Genomic DNA, 21448 nt, shown 5'->3' with positions numbered 1-21448 from the left:
AATACAGAATTCTGCACCTGGATTTGTACTACTCAGAGAAGGAAATAACAGTAACACCGCTAGAAAGTGGTGAAAGTTAAGAACTCTGAAGGTGAAAACCTTTCTTTCACTCTTCATGAATTCTAACACCTTTTTATTGGGTTTTCTTAAGCTGGACAGACAAAACATTAGATCATTTTGTGACCTAACAGCAGTAATCTTTTAGTAATCTCTTATTAACTAAAACAAGGCAATCACTTAACATTTTCTTAGTTTTCCTTTGATTACATCCAAACACATTTTGGACATAGGCCAAACATTGCCTTTTTTTTTTTTTAATTAAGACTAGCCTGTAAAATTTAAAGATAGTTGAGCAGAGGACAGTTTACACTTATGAAAGCTAGAGATGTGAATTACTACTCTTCCTCTCCTTTCCTACCTCCCTCAACAGTGATTTTGGGTGTTCAGTTTACCTGAGTGTTGGCACAAAGTACTCTATGTCCCCTGTTCAATAAAACAGATGTTGGAAGGACCTCTCATTTCAGCATCCACATCATAGATGATCACAAGTGGTACTGTTAGGAAAAAAAATACATGCTCTGCATATACAACCAGAGAGGAATAAACACATCACCAAGAAAGTGGATACATTTTCTACACCTTGAGAAACCTTTCATCTTAACATCGTATGAAAAGTTTATTTTTAATGTTTTTATTCAAACCAAAATACAAACACAAACATTTGAATATGTACAAAAATAAAAAAAGGACGTTTTCTACATTTTAGAAAAGCAGAAGAAACTCACTTTATATGTGCAATTCTTTCTGTAGGAAATCCTAACCAGCAGACATTTTTCTGTTCTCTTCAGGGCATTCTATGCCAAATCCCCTCCCCCAAAATCCAGACACACTTAAGATTACATGAAACATTTCAAAAAAACCTAATACAGTACATGTCCCTGAACAGATTACAAAGAAGCTATTTCTCAGAGGTAATCAAAATGATAATATAATTTCCCTAATGACTCTAGGGAAAACTACATGCTGATGGGTAGTTTGCAATTCAAGCTTTCTGTAGTTTGCCAATACATAGCTTGGGCAACACAGCTGGACTACATTTTTCTTTTAAGCTATTTTTACAGATTAAGAAAAAGCAGTTATAGCTTTGTTGATAGCATCCTCTCTTCTTCCCCCAAAGTTTCGACTCTCCAAACAAAAATGTATCTGCCAATAATAAAAGGCAGTAGAAGACGTCTGAACCCAAAATAATTGGTTTTTTACATCATCTACCAACATAACTGAAGTGATCACCTGCTCAATATCATATTGCACTAACGCACATAGGGGAAGCACTATCACAGTAACACTTTTGAACCACTCTATAGCCATATCCAAATTTTTTATGAAGTTTTTCCCAGTGATATTGCACAAATGATCTGAAGCAGTATAGTTCATCTCAATGTTCTGTCATCCTATTTTCTTTAACATTTGTCCAAGACAGTCCTCTTTTCATGTTATGGCAGTAGGTATTTTTTGGAGCTGCAGTTATGGAAGGATAGGTGAGGCAATGCTTGTGGAAACAGGTAGGTGCTTAAACTGATATAAGTGGAAAATAAATTTTGGGAGAATTTTTGAGACCTAAAGACACTCTTCTTTAGGTCTCAAATATAGCAGGAGGCTTTAAAGTGAAAGCAGTTGCTCAGTTTACATGAATGTGTTCAGACCCTATGAGAAGAGCAAGTTGACAATGGTTCAAAGAAAGCTCCTGAGAAACAGTCTCTCTGCAACCTTTTTCTTTGCCATTCCTTCATCTGTCAACTTCATCCACATCATATAACAGAAAGTTGCTCAGCAAGAGAACAGGTAATGCCTACTTGTACAGTATCCAGAATGTGGGCACCTAAGCCACATTCTAGCTGCTACCTGTAACAACTGAGAAATATTTACCTAGACTTATTATGGATAGAAGTCTCTTTCACTTTTACTATGATGGAGACAGAGGGAAGTTGAATACAGGCTTTACAGCTACATCCTGCCTGCAGCACACTTAACTAGACTTCTACAACTGACTCTTCCCTCAGAAAACTCCAGTCATCTGCAGAGAAAATATCAATGTCACAGAAGTAATGCTCCAGAACACATGTATCACAGAAATAATTATTCTGTAACAATAGCTAGTTCAGTATGACATAGCCATTCTTCTCAATATTTTGTCTTCATATCATCTATCTGAAAATCATTATTCTGTACTGAAGTGTTTAGAATACACAAGTCATTTCAGTTTCTCCAATAAATTTTAGTCAGTGTCTTATTTCCTGCTGTCTTATAATATTTTAAGATTGCCCTATGAGCTCATTTCAGTACTAAGACATTATACACTTTTTTTTAAGTTGTTATATATGCATTTTTTACTCCAAAGGAAAACTTACTTTTTCTAAAAAGATCCTGAGCTTATTTTTCAACCTTTACCACACATTCACAAAATTTCATGTTGGATACTGTAAGCACTGCTAACATCAGGACTTCCTCCAGTCCATTCACACTACTGATTATGATTAAAGGACAGTGCTGAAAAATACTTGGAAGTCTACTGAAGCTTTCCTTTCCTTGCTAAGACATAAGAACACATCACAGGCAGTTTTACTGCAAACCAAGAAACCAAAGAACATGAAACATATTTATTACCAGGCAAGACAAACTCTGCTATACTTAACCTGGAAGTCATACTTGAAAAAATGGCTAAATAGCAATTTGTAAGTTGCAGCTATACATAAGACAGTTTCGGGAAGTTGTCAATCTAGTTACCTATTGCCAGCAACTAAGTTTCATATCAACCTACTGTGAAACTGCAACCAGGAAGTGACAGCCAGGATCAATCTAAAACAAAAAGTAACAGATATAAGGAAATGGCTTCCCTTTTAACAACATGGGAAGACACACAACATATGTTATGAAACAGCAAGTCAGTATTTGAGAGGTAGTCTAGTTGCTTATTTGACTGGAAGAGGTAGAGCTAGTTGAGAAATCAAGAGCTAAGGCCAGTCAAAATTATATTCATCCCAAGTTTTGGAAGAAGCAAGAAGATGACTATCAGCATAAGACTTATGTCACCAGGGATTCTGTTGTCTTGCTCAATTTATTCACTTTTTCACAGGTAAGGTTGTTGTAAAATAGCCATTCAGGAAGAGAACACTCCCAGAAATAATGAGGGTAACAACTTACCTATATTTTTGGCATGCGTCAACCAAGTAACCTGATTTATACGTCTTATGACTATGAAGGTTAATAAAGCTAAATGACTCCCCTCTTTTGGCAGGTTGATAGAACTACAAAGCCAATTACACACCAAAGACTAGAAGAAAGTTAAGTCTCAAATTCCATAGGGTTTACCTATATAAAATTCTCCATGCAATTTTTCTTCCCACAGAAGAAAAGACCAACTATTTTAGAGATGAAAGCCAACAAGACATATTTGCCACAAAGCCAACAGGTATTAAAACTCTCATAGCTTAGAAGTTAAGACATCTGGGCACAAAATCATACATAGTGCTCTCTCGGATTGATGTAGATTCTTCCAGGTCCTGAGCTTTGCGGGTATCTGCTGCTCCAATTTTTGTAGTATGTTTGTTGATAAACAGGATACATATGCTGAAGACCTTCCTGTTCCTGTGGCTCCTCAGCCTCAGAAGTAAGTTGCCTTCCATTCATAGCTTTCTAAAGACACACAAGCAGTAATCAGTTTCAGAGTTAATGTATAGAACCTGCAACTCCTATTCTTGCTAAATCTTTAAACAAAATAAAAGCTGCATGATCTCCAAAACACTCCTATGAATCAAGAAACACAAACTTAAAAATTCCAATCACTTACAGACATGACAGAAGTGTTAGTAACTACTCAGAGTTAACCTCAAACTTCTGTTTCAAATGAGCTTAAATTTTAAGGCTCAATCACCTAAAAAGAAAATCACAAACTATGAAAGTGTCTATCAGCACTCCTGTGCTTTATTACTTAATCCAGCGAAAACTTCAAAGCTGTAGTGTTTATGCACTTAGTCAGCAAAACTACCTAGGAAATACAGGATATTAAAGTGATATCGACATTTCCCACTTCATGGATAGTACCCCCACACATCCAACTGTTATTGACCAGGATGGACAAGTATTTTGCCCCTTGTGAAAAACATCCTTATAAGCTTATTTTGAAGAACAAGATGAAATCAAAGCTTCAATCAGGAATTCAAGCCATCTTATCATTTACCATGTGCTGCAGGTTTCCAGCATCCTCCTCTCTGTACCGGCTTTGCAAAGCAAAATGTTCTTTCTGAAATAAGAAAAGTTAGAGTGGAAACAAGTCAAAATTCCTTCAGGACGGGTTTGGTTTATATAAAACTGCTAGTCATCACAAATGTTATTGTCACAATGCTAGTGATCTGTCTTATGAAGTGCCTTAACTATTGTTTAGAATACTTCTTAGAAGCTAATCTCTGCCAGAAAAAAAGATCCTATTGTCAATTTAAGAAGTGTTATTTATGCAATTATTTTTTACTTTATCATAATCATACCAAATAATGCTAACTGAGAATTATTTAGGACACAGCTTACACTATGGTATCATTGCTCCTAATTAAGTTCTTCCCTCTGGGTGACATTTAGCTAATGGTATAGGGGCATGACAGGCTAAAGCAACAGCTTTGCACAATTCTGTATTTGTTTCTCTTTTGTAATTCTTGCTTTTCCCAGGCTCTCCATAGCAGCAACAACACAAAGTAGCTAAGTAGCTGTTCCCACAGCAGAAACTCCACCACCACCCAAGTATTCATTACAGGTAGGTAACATTTGCAGTGGTTAAGACACCCATGTTCTTACCTTCAAAAATGCTTTTGAAAAGAACCCAGTCTCATTAATGTTTCATTATTTTCTACTATTTCCCCATAACCTTTCACTTTTCCACATTTGTTAGTTCAGGTTTTGTAGCAATTTTGAGTTATGTAACTTTCAGCATGATTTGAAAATGTATTGTGAAGCAAGTTAAAGAAGTCATCTAATGGTTTCTCCTTCTCCATTCCTCCAGCAGTTCTTTCTTTTCCAGCCTTCACAAGCCTGTTTTTCCAACTTTTGTATTGTTTTGTCTTGTAATTGCACTTAGCCATTTTTTAACTCCACCCTCAAAGTCATACTGCTTTTGCTTCTCAAGTCCTAGAACAGAATCTGCAGATCAGTACTGAGAATGTGATTCACTTCTTACCAGAAGGAGACAAGGCTCTTTCATGCCTGAGCTAAGAGTGTGAATTCACCACAAAAGGTGGCAAAACACGTGGCAAACAAGGACCCCCACATCGTTATGAAAGCTTAATACTCTCTAAGAAAGAAAGAAAAAAAAAAAATCTGTTTGCTCAAGAATTTCTACCAACAGTGGATTTAGCCATAATTTAGAAAAACACTGGAAACCAGAACAGGAAATTCCAGTGAGTTCATGTATTCAGTTATAACTGGAGACAAAGGAAATAATCTCACATGGCATGAAAACATCACACCTTTGCTAGAGAAAGGAGCTGTACCTCTAACCATCATGGAGCAAGTGACAGAATCAAAGTCATCCAGTTCTGTCACAGAAAACCAGTGCTGAGCTACAGTGTTTGTATGCAGGAGGACACGATATCTGGGATTTTGTGCTTTGGTACTTACAATAGTTTACATTTTGAAGCTTCCTAAAAGCATTGTTTTACTCTAAACATGCTCCTTCACTAACAGTCCTTTAAAAGCCTAAACCAATTATCTCACCGACATCTTCATCTTACATTTTCTCATCATTTCCAATTTAGAAATCCTATTTCTAAAGCATCCACTAATAAAAAGCTTGTGCCTCATTCTAGTCTCTATCTAGTTAATGTTTTCTTTCTATTGTAAGATCCTTCATCAATATATATGAGTTTATCCATGCATGGTTTTGCTTCCTTCCATTCAATCTGCTCTTCAGCTTAAGGTAAATTATAACATTAATACTTTTTCAATCAAAGAGATGCTCTCATCTATATTAAGACCATTAGGAGAACAACTAGAAGGGTGCAAGAGAGCCATAAGTTACTAATGAACCCATGTGATGCTAGGTTTAAGGGTACTACAGGTCATCTTTTGATATTGATCCAGAAATACCATCATTAAGCAAATGGTATCATATGCTTTTAACTGTGCTAGTACAATTTCAACACCTCCTTCCTTGTTTTAAATAGGAATACAAATATTACCATTAAAGAGCTTTTAGCATTTGACAAGGTTGCCTGTTTAAATACATAAGATACTCTTACAAGGTGCAAGTCCAAAGTCAGTCTTCTCATGCCTGAAGTTACCTAATGGGCTGTAGTTCACTTCTGCACTTTTATTTCTGTTGCTGCACAAAAGCCCTATTAATTTTCTCTATATTTCAAGAACTCTGAATATTCATGTATTGCATTACACAAAACATTTCTTCCTCTTTCCTTCAGAAGCAGCTGTCAAGCTAGACATAACCTCAGATGTTTCACCATGTCAGAGACTATCCATCTCAGTCATGTTTCTAAGTGAGTAAAGTAAAATTAAGTTTTGCTTCTTAGTGATATACTCTTTGAAATACAGTGAAACCAACTCCAATGGTTCAAAGGTTTGCCTGAATTAGTGCCCCCTCTCCCCTGCCATTTATAAATTCTAGGCAACAGAGTTATTCCCTTTTAAGACACTAGAATTCTTCCATTGCTCAGTCTTCTCTTGATTTGCCTCACAACTCAGTTGTCAAGCAGAGATTATTCTCTCACCAAAGACAATCTTCAGGCTGTTCAATGCTCCTTCATATTACACACAAAAAATATTTGAGTTACAGAATAGTATTTCTGTTACAGCTATTAAAGAAATACCCAGACAAAAGCAATAGTTTTGTAGCTAAAGAAGGCTGACAAAGATGAACCTACAGACTCCAGACTCCACAGTAAATACAGCCACCTGACAAAAAAAAAAAAAAAAAGACATTTTCTTTGTTCCACTTAATACTCATACATTTCATACTTCTGCCTCCATTTGAGGGCCATAAGCAGACCAGCTGCTATCAATTCTTAAAGTAATTCACATGAATACATAGACTGGTAATTGCAAATACCAGTCTAGAGAAATTATTCTGAGTACTCAGTTACATAGTACTTTCACATATATGTAGCTTAATATTAGCATGCAAATGCTAAAGTACACTTAAAATATACTTAAAGCCTCCAAGTCTGAAGAAATAACTACGAGAGATATTAGCTATCCAGTATTATCAAATCTGTACAACACCCCCCTTCATTTTAATATCAACAACCATTTACTCAGATACAGGTAAAAACTAGTTAAATTTTGACTGCTGGGAGACAAACAGGAAAATTTCAGATTATGCAGTTGCATCTACAATACTTCACAAGATCCAAAAAAGCTACTGTGCGTGACTTGAACAATAACCATAGAGATGGTTGAAAAATTTGTATATAATAACTAACCAGAATCAGCTCAAATTAGATCAATCCATTCTCAATCATCAGTTATTGTGACTATGCAGAAGACACTGTTTAAGTTCATTTGCCTTGAACTTTACTTTGGACCTTTGGGTAGCCTATAATTCCCATGGATATTTGGTCAGCTATTGCTGCTGATAATACAGTGACACTGCACCTGCAGTTCTTTTCAATGTCACCAGGAGATTACATATGAAGTAACTAGAGAGGCGTACCAGGACACTCATTTATGACTAGACAATGCAGTTCAAAGAGCATTTGGAACATAAAATATATGGCTGGCACAGACTTCTCATCAAACAGGACGTGACATGGCAACAAGCTGCTAACCTGCTTCCTTTACCTCTTTGCAGCTATTCAACTGTGTTGGCTTACTGCACCAAAACAACACAACCCATCATTTCTTGGCTAAGGCTAGTACTCTGACACATATTTCTTTTAGACAAAATATAAGAGTACACACTGATTGTAAGCAGTACCAGCTCCAGTTCTTTCAGGTTTGGGTTACACAGAATAGAAAAAGAACAGCCATACTAACAATGTTACACCAACATCCGTTACTTAAAAATAAAACACAGTTAATATCTCAGCTGAAAAAGAATTAGATCTCTCTCCTCTCTTTCCCAAAACAATTTAAAATTGCATTTATCCAGCTTGAGGGAAATATGTATTTTGTTCAGTCTGTTAAGGGTCTTTGTTAAAATAAAATTTTATATCTAAATGTATTTAGTTATGTTCAACAAAGACGACAGTTAACTTCTGCTTTTCTTAGTTATTTTCTTAAGCATTCATTAACAGAAGCCACACTAAGTAAAATTGAGACAGAATTCAAGGACAGCAGAGTTCCAAACTAATAACATATATGCTTTATGAGAAGCCCTATAAAGGACAAGTAATTGCATTTCCTTTTGTTGTCATTTTGCCAGCCAGCAGCAATAGATACACAAATAACACATTCCCTGTCTTCTGATTTTCTAAGATGATCTTTTAACATAATACATAAAGAATAAGAACATTGGAGCAGAAAGATGATTCATCGGTGCTGCATTTGAGCCAATGTTGCAGTGACAGGAGTTACTACATAGCTAGCACAAGATGCCCAAACCTGAGCACAGGAAGCCATTGTTTCTTTGGTATCACTTGGGTGGTACAACACCTTCCAGATCAGAAGACAAAAACCTATTGCCAGCTAACGTGTTTTATACCTTCATAATGTTATAACCATCAGACTGCTATTAAAAGTAGCAACGGATCTCAGAAAAGGTTCCTGCTTCAATCAGCAACATTAGCAGGTATTAGTCCATTTAATATCTGTAACACACAGTATTCTTTTCATGCATCACTTCCACAAGAAAGAGGAAAGCTTTCACTGGCAACTCATATTTAGTATCACAATAAGAAAGTCTCCAAAAATATTTTCTACATTACTAGACACTTTCAAAATTCATCTTGAAAATGGGTGAAGATTCTTTTTTTTCCTTTAGGACATCTCTCTGTCAGAAAAAAAGGCTTCTGTAGGTCCTTAAAGCTGCAGAGGTACACCAGCGTACTGGAAAAACAATATTTGTTGTAAACAACTGACTGCTTGAATTGCTTCAGTCTTGCAATTCTGTATATCAGTGGCTATAATCACATTATTTATATAAAGTACTGAAGATGGCACAAAAAAAATCTCATTAATAACAACTGCAATTTAATTCTCATTAATACTGAGAGGTGATTAAAGTTTTCTTCCATGTAAGCAGAAATCTAAAAATCAGACCAATTTAATGTATTAAAAAATCAATCACATTTTAGGGGTTACAGTCAGGACCTACAGTTTCCGTGAACAGACTCTTTTACTATCAAAAAAGATAAAAATCAATACTGTTAAATGAAGCTGTCTCCCATGAACAGGTCCCTTTTGTGTTGCCCAGTGCAAAAGAAGCCTTCTGAAGTCACCTGGAGTTTCACAAGCAGTCCCATCCAGTACAAAGCCATGCTGTAGCTAAGAAGGGCAGTCCTATCCTTCCTTGCTCCCCATTTATTTAAAATGCCTCATTTGTTAGAATTAGCTTTCCAGCATATTACCTCTATGGTCCTGGTTCTATCAGACTACACTTACAAAAACGTTAAATGCCAGTGAGGAACTTGATCACCTCTTGCTGTCTTGTTTGGACAGCATTACTTCAGATTACATGAAGCTAGCCCTGGAACCGTAGTAAAAATTTGAGCATTTGCCACAGAATTAGTAGAGTCTTTTGTTTTTGATAAATTCAGGAAAAAAAACAAACTTAGAAGTTCATAATTACAAGCATTTAATGGTGGTATATTGATCTTCACTGGGAATCAGAACCATAGTTTGGTAAATCAGCCATGTCCTAGCCCAAATTCCAATATATTCCCACTGTTTAAACCTTAGCAGCTTCAAAGAAAAAATGTCATTCTTACTACTAAGGAAGACAATGATGCTGAAGTTACTTGTTAGGTTTACCAAGCATATTTGTTCCCCCATGTGAAGATTGTCTTATAAAGCTATATATATTAAGTACCACAGAATTTCAGCTATAGCCTTTCTACTTCAAGAGGAGCAGAGTCTATCAAACAGTATTAGAGATAGGAAAAGGATCTGTTTCTTGACCTTTAAGGATAACATTTAACACCCAGGATATCACATGTAGGAAAAACTCTTGGTTGTGAAAGACGCCATGTATCACCAGGAAAGCAAAATCAGACTAAACTAACATAATAAAGGAAAGCTGATGCTTTTCCTACCTCAATGTAAGATGTATATAACCACTTACCTGAAGCATAGCTTCTGTCTGTGTTACAGAGAATGCTCTCTCCTCACATGAGGATGGTTTATGAGTGGGTGGAAGATCAATCCTGTGGTAAAGAAAGAATGAAATATGACATGCCAGGTTTGTCAAATCCATTTGAATGGTCAGATATTTATTTTGGCTGCCGAATGATCCAACACAACATTCAGGGACACATACCTTCTTTCTAGTTGGCAACAACAACATGTTAACATTAAAATATTTCATACATATCCACCACTGGCAATAATTCAGCCACACACTTCACAAAAGCACTGCCTATGATTTGTTCTTTATCCTATAAAACATTAAATAGGCTGAACACACTCCCCCCACCCCCCTGGCCCTGTAGGATTAGGAACTACTAGGATCTACCGTAATTTCTAGATTATGAGATAGGGTTTGAGCAACATTTACTACTACAGCATTTCTTTGAAAAGCCTTTAAGAAAGCCTTACAATCTATTTTTACATGCAAGAGTTCTCTACTGCAACTTTCTCAGTGAAAGCAAATGGTTATAAAATAATAAAAATGTTTAAGGCTATTCCTACAAATATGCTTCAGCTACAGAATTTAAGAGTAGAAAACAGTATTTTAAAACATGTTAGAAATTACTCGGTTTTAAGAAAAAAACTTGATTCATCTCAAGAGATTCTAGTGCTGAAACCTGTTTCATGCAAAACACTCTAGGTTACTTTATTCTGCTCCTCATTAAGTATACACAGACGTGACAAACGTTTTCATTTCCACTTTAACCAATGAAATATTTTAAGACATTTGTTTGCTTGTTTTCTTCTGACCACTTAAAGCAAACGACACATCTGCACCAAACACTTGAAGAAACAATCAAAGTTCCAGGAAGCACATTAAGTCAGTCATTTCTAAGCACACGTCTGTGGGTGCTTCTTTTATTTTACACACATACAAGGATAAATCTTAGTGGATCTTCACACCTCTGCAAAACAGACAGCTTGCTCTCATGTTAGACCTACAGCTATGATCAGTTAGTAGCTGGACCTCTCCCCTACCCCCCAGTTCAACCAATTTGAGTTTTTCTTGACAAAAATCTCTGGAGATAAAGAATTATATTACCCCTGAAATCATTCTCAGTTTCCTCATTTTTTGTCCAAAAATGCAAGTCATTTTAGACATATCTATTCTGCAAATACAGCCCTGAAATTATGACAGATGAAAAGGTGCTAAGGAAATGCAGACATTTAAATTCCTGCATAGAACAAACTTTTTGCGTATTGCTTTCAATGAAAAGAGAATTTTAAAATCCAGCATATACTCACACTTTGTCAAGATAGGATGGCCTTTTCTTCTTTGGGGTCAGTAGCACTGTCACAAAGATGGTAATGATAAAAAGAGCAAGGACTGCTCCAATCACAGCCCCTGCTACAGCAACAGAAGATGTCTGCTTAAATGGCACATCTGCAATGTGATAGCATAGATTACACCTTTAAGAAGTTCACACACTTTCAGCACTCAGATGAGCTATTTCAGCATTGCTGAGAAACGTTTCTTCCTTCCATGACCAAACAGGAAGTCTCATCCTGCACTAGCACTCCTGTGGTATTGTCTCAGATCACCCAAATAAACTGTCTGAATTAAGAGAGCTCATGAATAGGACTTCAAAAATTTCATTGACTACTTCCAATACTAGCTGCACATTTTTATTTTCAATTTCAAGGCAAGATGAAGTTACAGAACACATGCTTTGCACTTACATGAGCAAAAGAGATGTCAATTCAAAAAGTTAGACAGCTATGGCTTTATGGGCAATTTGTCTTAAAGCCACTAAAATTTGCATAAAGGAAGAGGGTGGGGGGGGGGGGGGGAAAGCAACTTTTAAGACTTTCTGTTGTCTCCAGGACTTCATACTTCAAGCTACAAAACACAGTCTTTTTTATAAATTTTCAACAAGGGGGCAGGAAAAAATGGTTGCATTTTTATAGCATTCTTCTTTTTAACCTTAGCTTTATCAAATCCAATATTTAACCACTCTCATCCAGAATTAACACACTTGTCTGTCTTTAGAAGTTACCTATTTCACTATGCCAGGAATTCAGTAAGTTTTATATCTCACAGAAGAGTGAAATCTGCTAGCATACTAATTCAGTATCATCAAGCTCAGTGTTTCAAGCTTGCACCAACAGACTTATGAAAAAATTGCACAATGGGAATGATCCACATTGGCTTTACTAAAACTTTTACCCGTAAAATATAGGTAGCATGTAAAAATCATACTCTAATCTACATTGATTACTGCATCAGAAAGGTGCAAAGGAGTTGAAAATTAATTCAGTGCTATGCTTGCAACGTATTTCTAATGCAGTTTACTTCAGCTATGTTCCTTCAGAAATAATTATATGCTGCAATTCTCCAAACACCACACAACCACCCTTTACTTCATCTCTCACCAGAAAAAACACCTCAGGAGTCTCTTCAGCTATACATTCTATTCATAGGTCAAAACCCCAAGCCGTGCCAAGTGTTTTATCAATTGCTCATAATTCTAATGTTGTTCTGGTAGTATACTGAAAAGCTGGTCAAAATAATCTTTTTCTCATCCCTCATTTTGCAAAAAACCAAAACAAACCACACTCAAAACCCAACCAACACAACTCACACCACCTTAATTCCAATCTGATGCAGGGATTCCCGTCCTCTCACTGCACATGAGCGGCCTGACAGCAATACTCCCCTGTGATCACTCATGCAGGGGTGCTTAAGTAGCTTTAAGTAGCTTGAATTAAACTGAAATGAGCATTTTTTTTTTATTTTTTTTATTTTTTTTTTTAAGATTTCCTTAAAGTTAAGGGATGAAGTCATATATTAACAACTTGGAGAAAGCTAATTCTCTCCATCTGACTAACACAACATTGCACCTTCAGTGCTCATTGTTCTGTTTTACAAAACAGCTTTCTTGGCATAAGCTCCACTTGTCTGTCAGCTATCAGTCTATATACATAGGAACCATAGTCTCCAATTTCTCCCAAAGAACGGGCACGCAAATCATTGGGAGGCTCACTTAAGTTTACCTTACACTGGGTACCCTCCTGCGCAAGTGAGGAAGTTGGGGGTAACTAATGTAGAATCATTGGTTTGGTTGGGAGTGACCTTAAAGATCACCTAGTTCCCAATGGCATGTACAGGGACACTTCCCATTAGTTCAAGTTGCTCAAAGCCCCACCCAGTGTGGCCCTGAACTCTCCAAGAGGCATCCACAAATTGTCAGAGCAACCTGTTCCAGTGCTTTGCCATGCTAACAGTCAATCTACCTACTTGTAGTTTAAAACCACTACCCCTTATCCTATGACTACACTCCCTCATACAGAGGACCTTCACATCTTTCCTATAAACCCCCTTTCAGTGCTGAAAGTCCACAGTAAGGTCACCACAGAGCCTTCTACAGCCTGAGCAACCCAAACTATCGCAGGCTACCCTCACAGGAGTGGTATTCCAGCACCCTGATCATGATGAACTTTGTGGTCCTCTAGACTCACTTGAAGCAGGTCCATGATTTTCTTATGCTGGGGGCTCAGAGCTAAACATAGGACTCCAAAGTGGGATCTTGTGAGAGCAGAATAGAAAGGCAGAATCACCTCCCTTGACATGCTGGTTGTGCTTCTTTTGATGTAGCCCAGGATGCTATTGGCTTTCTGGGCTGTCAGTGCACATTGCTGGCTCACATTCCATTTTTTACCCACCAATACCCCCGAGTCTTTTTCTGCAGGGCTGCTCTCAATCCACTCATCGCCCAACCTGCATTTGTGCTTGGCATTGTCCCAGCCCAGCTGCAGGAGCTTGCAGAGGCCTTGTTGAGCTTCCCGAGGTCTGCACAGCCCCACCTCTCCATCCTGTCCTGGTCCCTCTGGATGGCATCCCTTCCCTCCGGTGTGCCGACAGCACCGCACAGCTCCGTGTCACCCGCAAGCTTGCCGAGGGTGCCTCCATCCCACTGCCCACGGTGCCGACGAGCCTGTTAAGCAGCACCCATCCTAATACCGATCCCTGACGGACACCTCTCATTACCAGCCACCATTTAGATATTGAACCTCTGTTGACTGCAACTATTTGAGTGCAACCATCCAGCCAATTCCTCATCCACCGAGTGGTCCTTCTGTCAAAAACATGTCTCTCCAATTTAGAGACAAGGATGACATGAAGGACAGCATCAAATGCTTTGCCCAAGTTACACACACTGAATTCATGAAGATGCTTTCATCTTCTGATTACAAGAGCTTCTTCACTGTCTCATACTGTACTAACTTTATAGTGACTTTTTTTCTCATAAATTCTGCTATAACACTGAAACATCATTAAGTATTATACCTTCAACAGAAGTTCAGCAACTGGATCCCATTTTGGGGATGATGACAGTAGCCACCCATTTAACTCTGAACACCCAGAAAAATGGTTATATCCCAGCAAGTGCAGCAACACACAGGAACTTAAGTGCAATTACCACAGGGCTCATGTAATTTCCTTCTGTAAATTGCATTGACAAAACAGTAGTCATAAAAATTCCATTTGTCTAACCAGAGGAAGAATCAGAAAGCAAAACATCCACGCCAAGCAACAGGCCAGAGAGCACCCAAGATCCATTGTGCCAGCTACACTGTATTTTAACCTCCAGCTGGTCAGAAATAGATGACAACGGATTCACTGCAAGAAATGTGGTTAAAGTAGGACTACAGCAACTGAATTTATTTTTTTTTTTTTTTTTAAAAAGTGTGAATCCTAGATGGTTTATCAGCTGTGCTTAAAGTGAAACTGTTTGGATAGTAACTATCCTATTTATCATCCTCAAGGTTCATGCTTTTAAAAGTCTAAAGGTGCCCATTTTATAAGCTTAGGGTCTCCGAGAGGAAACTCTAAAAATCCTATCTTAAACATCTTACATATTTCACTTTTTTCTACCCAGCCTATGGTTTTATTATGCTTTCTCATCTCTAATTATAACAATATCTCAAACACCTTGAAATGCTATCTATGTTCCAGAATGTAAGAAAAATTTTATTCACAGAACAGCCATTTTTACTTACAATCAACTCTTTTTACAGCAGACATAATGTACAAAACATTGCAACACACAAGCCCTACCCCTATTATCAACTTCGACTCCAAAACATTTCAACTTCTTAACCCATAGGAATTAAATAGATATATTTTTTAAAAAAAATCAAAACAAAAAATCCAGAGACAAAAGCAAGATATCCCACGTGGAAAACAGGTTTGTTTATTTTTATGTAACACTATCTTTTAAAGATGATATATCAAGTATTTTTTATTTGAAGAAATGTATGATCTCAATTCCAGAAATAATTTGGATAAGAACCCTCTTCCTAGTAATTTAACTCCTTTCCTTGTGTTTGCACTCAAAACTACAGATACAATGTCATTTGCTACTGTTTTTGAGACCTCAGTCAATCACACATCAGCACTCCATTAATCCTGATGAGAACTCAATCCTGAGGAGAACTCAAGTTGTTTAGAGATTCTTTACCATTTGAATTTCAAATAAGTCTGTTGTCTTAATCTTTTTTAAAGACATGCAGTCATATGCAATCACAGTGTATTGTCTACAACACTCAATACAACTATTTTTGTGAAGCTCTAAATGGTGTAAGCTATCAAAGAGCATGAGGACAGAAAAGAACTTGCAGCATGAATGCTCATGAAGCAGCTGTAATCACGCAGCCTATTTCATTATAAAAGGTAGCAGAGATTTTTCCCTTTTCAGGTTTTGTATACTAGTAGCCTTATCAGCTTCATTTTCTTGAGCTAAACACTTGCTCAAGACAAAGCAGAACTACTTCAGACATCAAATGAGATGTCCTACATACAATGCACACAATGCTATTTTAAAGAACAAAAACATGAACGCATAAAGTCCGTATTGATTACTTGCAGGCAAAACAAATCCACTGCGGTACAGAGACTGCACAATTTATCTCAACTCCTGTTTTATAAATTCTGTGGTTCTACCATCAGAGACTGTGTTTTCACTCTATGAAATGGCAATGCAAGTGTCCACTTCCCTACTAATAATCTGAAAATCTAGTTACCCTCTTCAAAGCAAGCATTGTAACTTATTCAGAAACCGTGTAAAACCACTGGTTTCACTTCTGGTCATAAAACTCTAGCAAATGCTTTTGACACCACTTAATGTTTATTGGTACCCAGGAAATTAAGCATATTGGCACTAGCCTCTAGCTTTGAAATCTATTGGTGTTTTCTTGGTTGCATTCAATTCTCCAGCTTTCAACTTCAATGGTAAGATTCCCAACAAAACCTCAGAAATGGGTTTCAAGTTATACCCTGGTGTACTTGCAAAAAGAGTCTTGTAATCGTTAATAAGTTTTGACACCCTGCCAATTACAGGCCTAACAAAATATCTCACTGTATGTGCATGTACAGACACTAGCATAAGCTCTAGAAATCAGTGACTATAAAAATAATCTTTCATCTTATTCAAAGACAAGCCTTTGACCTGTTCACACAGTTACTCCTCCAAATTTTGTTCATAAGTTAGTTTCAGTGCAAGGACTTCTAAGTACATAGTTACAAGAAGGCTCATTGAAATGCTAAGAGGTATTCATATTTGTGCAGAAAAACCTAAAAATAAAGCTTTGATTCTGCTGTAATTGATTTTAATTGGTAAAGTATTTGCTATACAGAAGCATTAAGTTTACCATGAATGGTATTTAGACTGGCGCATTTCACTTAATCTGTGAAGTAAAAGCCCCCAAAGATTATATTTTATCACTGCCTTAATTAAACTTCTTTCTAAATCAGAGAGCCAAGACAGCCACTTGTTATTTTTAAACAATTTTGAATGGCAACTTTAATTTAGCCTTTTTTTACCTCTGACATAGACCAATATAAGCATTCTGCATCAAAACTCAAATCTTAAACAGTAGTACAGCATTGGGGGAAAAGAAAGCAGCTCAAATACATTTCCCCCCAATTCAGTATTTCCATTGTGTCAAGTCACAATATAAAAACCTTCCAAAAAAAAAAAATCAAGTTTCAAAAAGTTTATTCCTCCTCTTGTGCAAGTATAAACAATCTGAAAGTGATCAGCCAATGAAATGAACTGTAGGTACACACTTAGTTTTTCAGTGGTTACTACACATACCATTCCCTCCGAGATATTACCGAGCCATCTATGTGAGAAACAAAGTCTTCTTCATTGTCGTCGTAACATTCACCACCCATATACTTCATTCCCAATGTTCCACTTTCATAGTTATCCATTGGTCTTTCATAACGCTCCTGGTACCTGTTAATATTGTCTATATTGTTCCACTCTGGCTTTTCAAGGTCGTCTAAATAATCTTTAGATATGAAGATGTTCATTGGATGCTTTATTTCTTTTTTTATACTGTCAGGGTAAGACTCCACATCATCTGACCGAAGAACATCTATTTGAGACTCTTTTTGCATATCTGATGGTGGAATGTAGTTCTTAGCAAAGTAGTCACCACGGAACGTCCGTCTTCTCCTATAGCAGATAATTCCAGCCAGAACACTGACAAGTATGAGGAAGAGAGCCCCCCCCACCGCACTACCGATGACAGTACCCCAAGTGTCTTCCTGCATTGTTGGCAAGGTTGCTGTTGGGAACACTATTATTCTAGGCTTTGTTGCTAAACCTGTGATGCCATCAGTCGAAGGATGCCAGGGAACTGTAGGCAGTCGAGTGGTAGTAGTAGGAGGATCTAATGGAAAGAGCAAAGAAGTAGACAAGACACAGAAAAGGCACAAGAATGTCAATGCAAGCTAAATCAGTTAAGGGTTTATAAGAAAGCAAAGTTGATGGGTATGTTCTACAAGAATAGTTTTTCATTCTCAAGTTCATGGCGCTACAAAAAGTCTTAGACTTTCCACAGGCTTTGAACTGGTTTCATTACATATGTTTCTGAGCTATGCTGCAGCAAGATAGGAAGTACAGGGAGAAAATGAAATAAAACTAATCCTTAGGTAGACATCTTGCCCTTCTAAGTAAGGAGATGCAGCTTTTCTGCTCAGACACTCACTGTTCATTGTTCATTATTCACCTTCCCCATGGAAGAAGGCTGTCTATTTGGAAAAAGCTCCAGCAGTTCTCTATCCTTCCACTCAGCAGTTAGGAATACTGGATTAATTGATTATGTCACAGAGTCAATTATTTCGCATGAAATTCCCACTCGAGAACTTTTTTGGGGCACTGACTATAAGAATGAAAAACTATGAGTTGTGTGCTCAGTCAGCAGCACGTGAACTACTGATTTTAAGCTATTCTCTCCAGAAAACATTTGCTGCATTAATACAAATTACTCAGCTTCAACTTGGGATTAGTGAAAGAAGCATAGTTCAAAATTACACATATTAATCTCAAAATAACATTTATGTTGAGCGAGAAGCTTTCAGGATTTTAAAATAAACCTGGAACATTTCAAGTAAAAATGACTTCAATGCATTTCTCCCTAAAAGCAATCCAATTCCTCATGCATGAAGAAATTTGCATATTCAAAGAATTTTCCAAAAAATTTAATTTTCCAAATTGAAAGGAATTTCCATATTCATGCCTTGATATCAACCGATTTCATGTCACGTTATGCAAGTAAACAAGAGACTGCCAGACACCAAGCTCCTCCAGCACTCAGCTTTTCCCTTTGCTCTTTCAGCCCACTGGAGGTATATGCATCTGTATTGAAGACAGGTTGCAAGCAATGGGTTGATAACACCGAGAAAGCCTCCTGAGATTATCCCCAGTCAACAGCAATGTTACATGCAACTCTAGTTTCTATTTCTGTGCCTCACTGACAGAACTGGCTTTTGTTTCGTCCAATGCAAAGTAGTTTTAAAAATCAGTAAAGCAACAAACACTAACCATCCTGTTATAGCTTGAATCTTTTAGAGAGAATATTACATGGACAGTCAAGCAGCTCATTATGTCATGTTATTTAGTCAAATGCCCATAAACAAGACTCATGGAACTATACTACCATACTACAGAAGCACCCTAAATTTACCACCACAATAGGTAGAACTGATAGAACTGGAGATTTTTAAAGCTTCCAGTTATTTGACAAATTGTAACTTTAAAGGTTCATAAATGTTTTTAATCTTACTACTCAGAGACAGCCATACAATTCTCTCATACTAGACAGAATTGCCACATTTGTCATGAACACTTTGAGTCGTACTTCAGGCTGCACCACACTGCTGAATAAAATGTTAAGCTTGACGTAAGTTAAGTTTTACACAGATTTTTAAAGCACGTAATTATATTACTTGACCAAGTAAAAGTGGTGATTTGTTAGGGAGCTATATATAAATGAAATTAATTTGACAGAAGACAAGAAACTGAACAAGGAAGATGTGCTACCAAAATGAAGAGGAATCCAGATTATGATTTTAGTAAAGATTGATTTAAAGTGAGTTTGATAATTTAACAAAGAAATAGAGATTACAGAATCCAAGTTTACCAGTGTTCCCATGTCCCACAAATCCATAGGTCAATAAGGTAAACTGAAACCCCTCTTCTTTGAAAACTCTATGTGCTTTAGACACAAAATTTGTAATCTTAAAATACAATTTCAGACAGTACCACCAATACCTTCTTCCAGGCCACATAAACACTTTGTTTTCTTTGAACTCGCTTTGTAATTGTTCATCTATTTCCCTCCGACACTAAGGCCTTAAGTCCCATCCTTCACATGCACCATATAAAATACAGATTGACAAATATGTAGTATTTACATTCTGCTAATTTATTCATCACACACGTGAAATAAAAAGAGGCAATTACACTCTAATAAATTAAAATCAGCGTTTAACAAAAAGCTTTTTCTTTAAAATCTGTTTCATCCACTAGTTGCCAGGTTGTCCAGTTGTGTTATCTGCAACCACTAATTAACATACTAATCTTAAATTTCATTACCAGTGAGGTCTCAGTTCCATGTTTATATGCATTCATAGAATACACAGCTATGAATACTTCTGTCTATTTGCATCTGTATCTTTAATTGTTGAAGAATGACAAAAATCACAATTTTCCTTCCTTAGGATGTTAGTTACAGCTAAGAACATGTAAATTTAACTCCTGATGTCACCTAGAGCTTTCTGAATGTAAAACTAGCCCTAATTGTGGGTTTGGTGTTTTTTTGTTTTTTTTTTTTTTTTAATACTTTCTGGATCAAGCAAGTTTCCCAAATAGAAAACATCACTAACACCAGGAGTGGCAGAATTCCTTAACTCTACTTGATAGTTTGCAGCACTTAATGGTCTTTTGACAGCTACAATTTTACACTATTTCAATTATTTACAAATAATTCCAGTCTCAAAATGTTTAGAGGTTTCCAGTTAACAAGCTCATGAAGTAGTCAGTCAATTAGAACTTACTACTTCCACCATGGCCTGCAGTGCAGTTATGTCCTTTGTTCTAACGGTGCAGATAACTATCAAACAAGAAATCTGACAGATGTGGCTTCAAACATCCCGTACCTTCAGTTTTAGTCCTAAGTTTTCATTCTTGTCCCAATCCTGAAGTTTCATATTGAATTTTACATTTCTATGAAGAAGTCATTTATGTTTGTATCCTGTAACCAGTCAACATGGGCTCTGACACTTAATTCACACTGTAGAATAACTAATGTCAAGAACCTACTCAACAGCAGCAGCACCACCATACAACAGAATAAAGGTGTTCACGTCTGTATTTGTTTCCTTAGAAACTGACAATATATTAGCAATTATTGATAAGCTATATATTAGCTAATCCATTATGGAAATCTGAAGAGTTTTTTTCCCACACTTGTGCAACACTATTCATATAGACCTTAACTCACACTGTTCTTTCACAAAGAAAGTGTCATAGTCAAACATTAAGTGTTTTGTGTTAACAGATTCACGTCTGTATTTGTTTCCTTAGAAACTGACAATATATTAGCAATTATTGATAAGCTATATATTAGCTAATCCATTATGGAAATCTGAAGAGTTTTTTTCCCACACTTGTGCAACACTATTCATATAGACCTTAACTCACACTGTTCTTTCACAAAGAAAGTGTCATAGTCAAACATTAAGTGTTTTGTGTTAACAGATAAGGATATTTTCCAGCAGCAGTGGTGCTAAACAGACAGGGATTTGCCATATTAT

The 21448-nt window shown here is 36.8% G+C and overlaps 1 protein-coding gene across 1 annotated transcript in view; it reads right to left on the bottom strand.

The window, feature by feature from the left end:
- Window positions 1-17115: 17115 nt before the first annotated feature.
- PVRL3 (poliovirus receptor-related 3) overlaps window positions 17116-21448 on the bottom strand; it is a gene marked incomplete at its 5' end in the record, with an annotated part of 18331 nt that continues 13998 nt past the window's right edge. The window contains one exon of the mRNA XM_008936574.1: window positions 17116-18021. Within this exon, the coding sequence (XP_008934822.1) occupies window positions 17429-18021 (593 nt within the window). The remainder of the gene's footprint in view (window positions 18022-21448) is intronic.

This window comes from Merops nubicus, unplaced genomic scaffold (assembly GCF_000691845.1).
Source record: "Merops nubicus isolate BGI_N331 unplaced genomic scaffold, ASM69184v1 scaffold15563, whole genome shotgun sequence".
NCBI classification, from domain to species: Eukaryota; Metazoa; Chordata; class Aves; order Coraciiformes; family Meropidae; genus Merops; species Merops nubicus.
The sequence above is the reverse complement of the archived record's forward strand: the minus strand, read 5'-3'. Positions and strand labels throughout refer to the sequence as shown.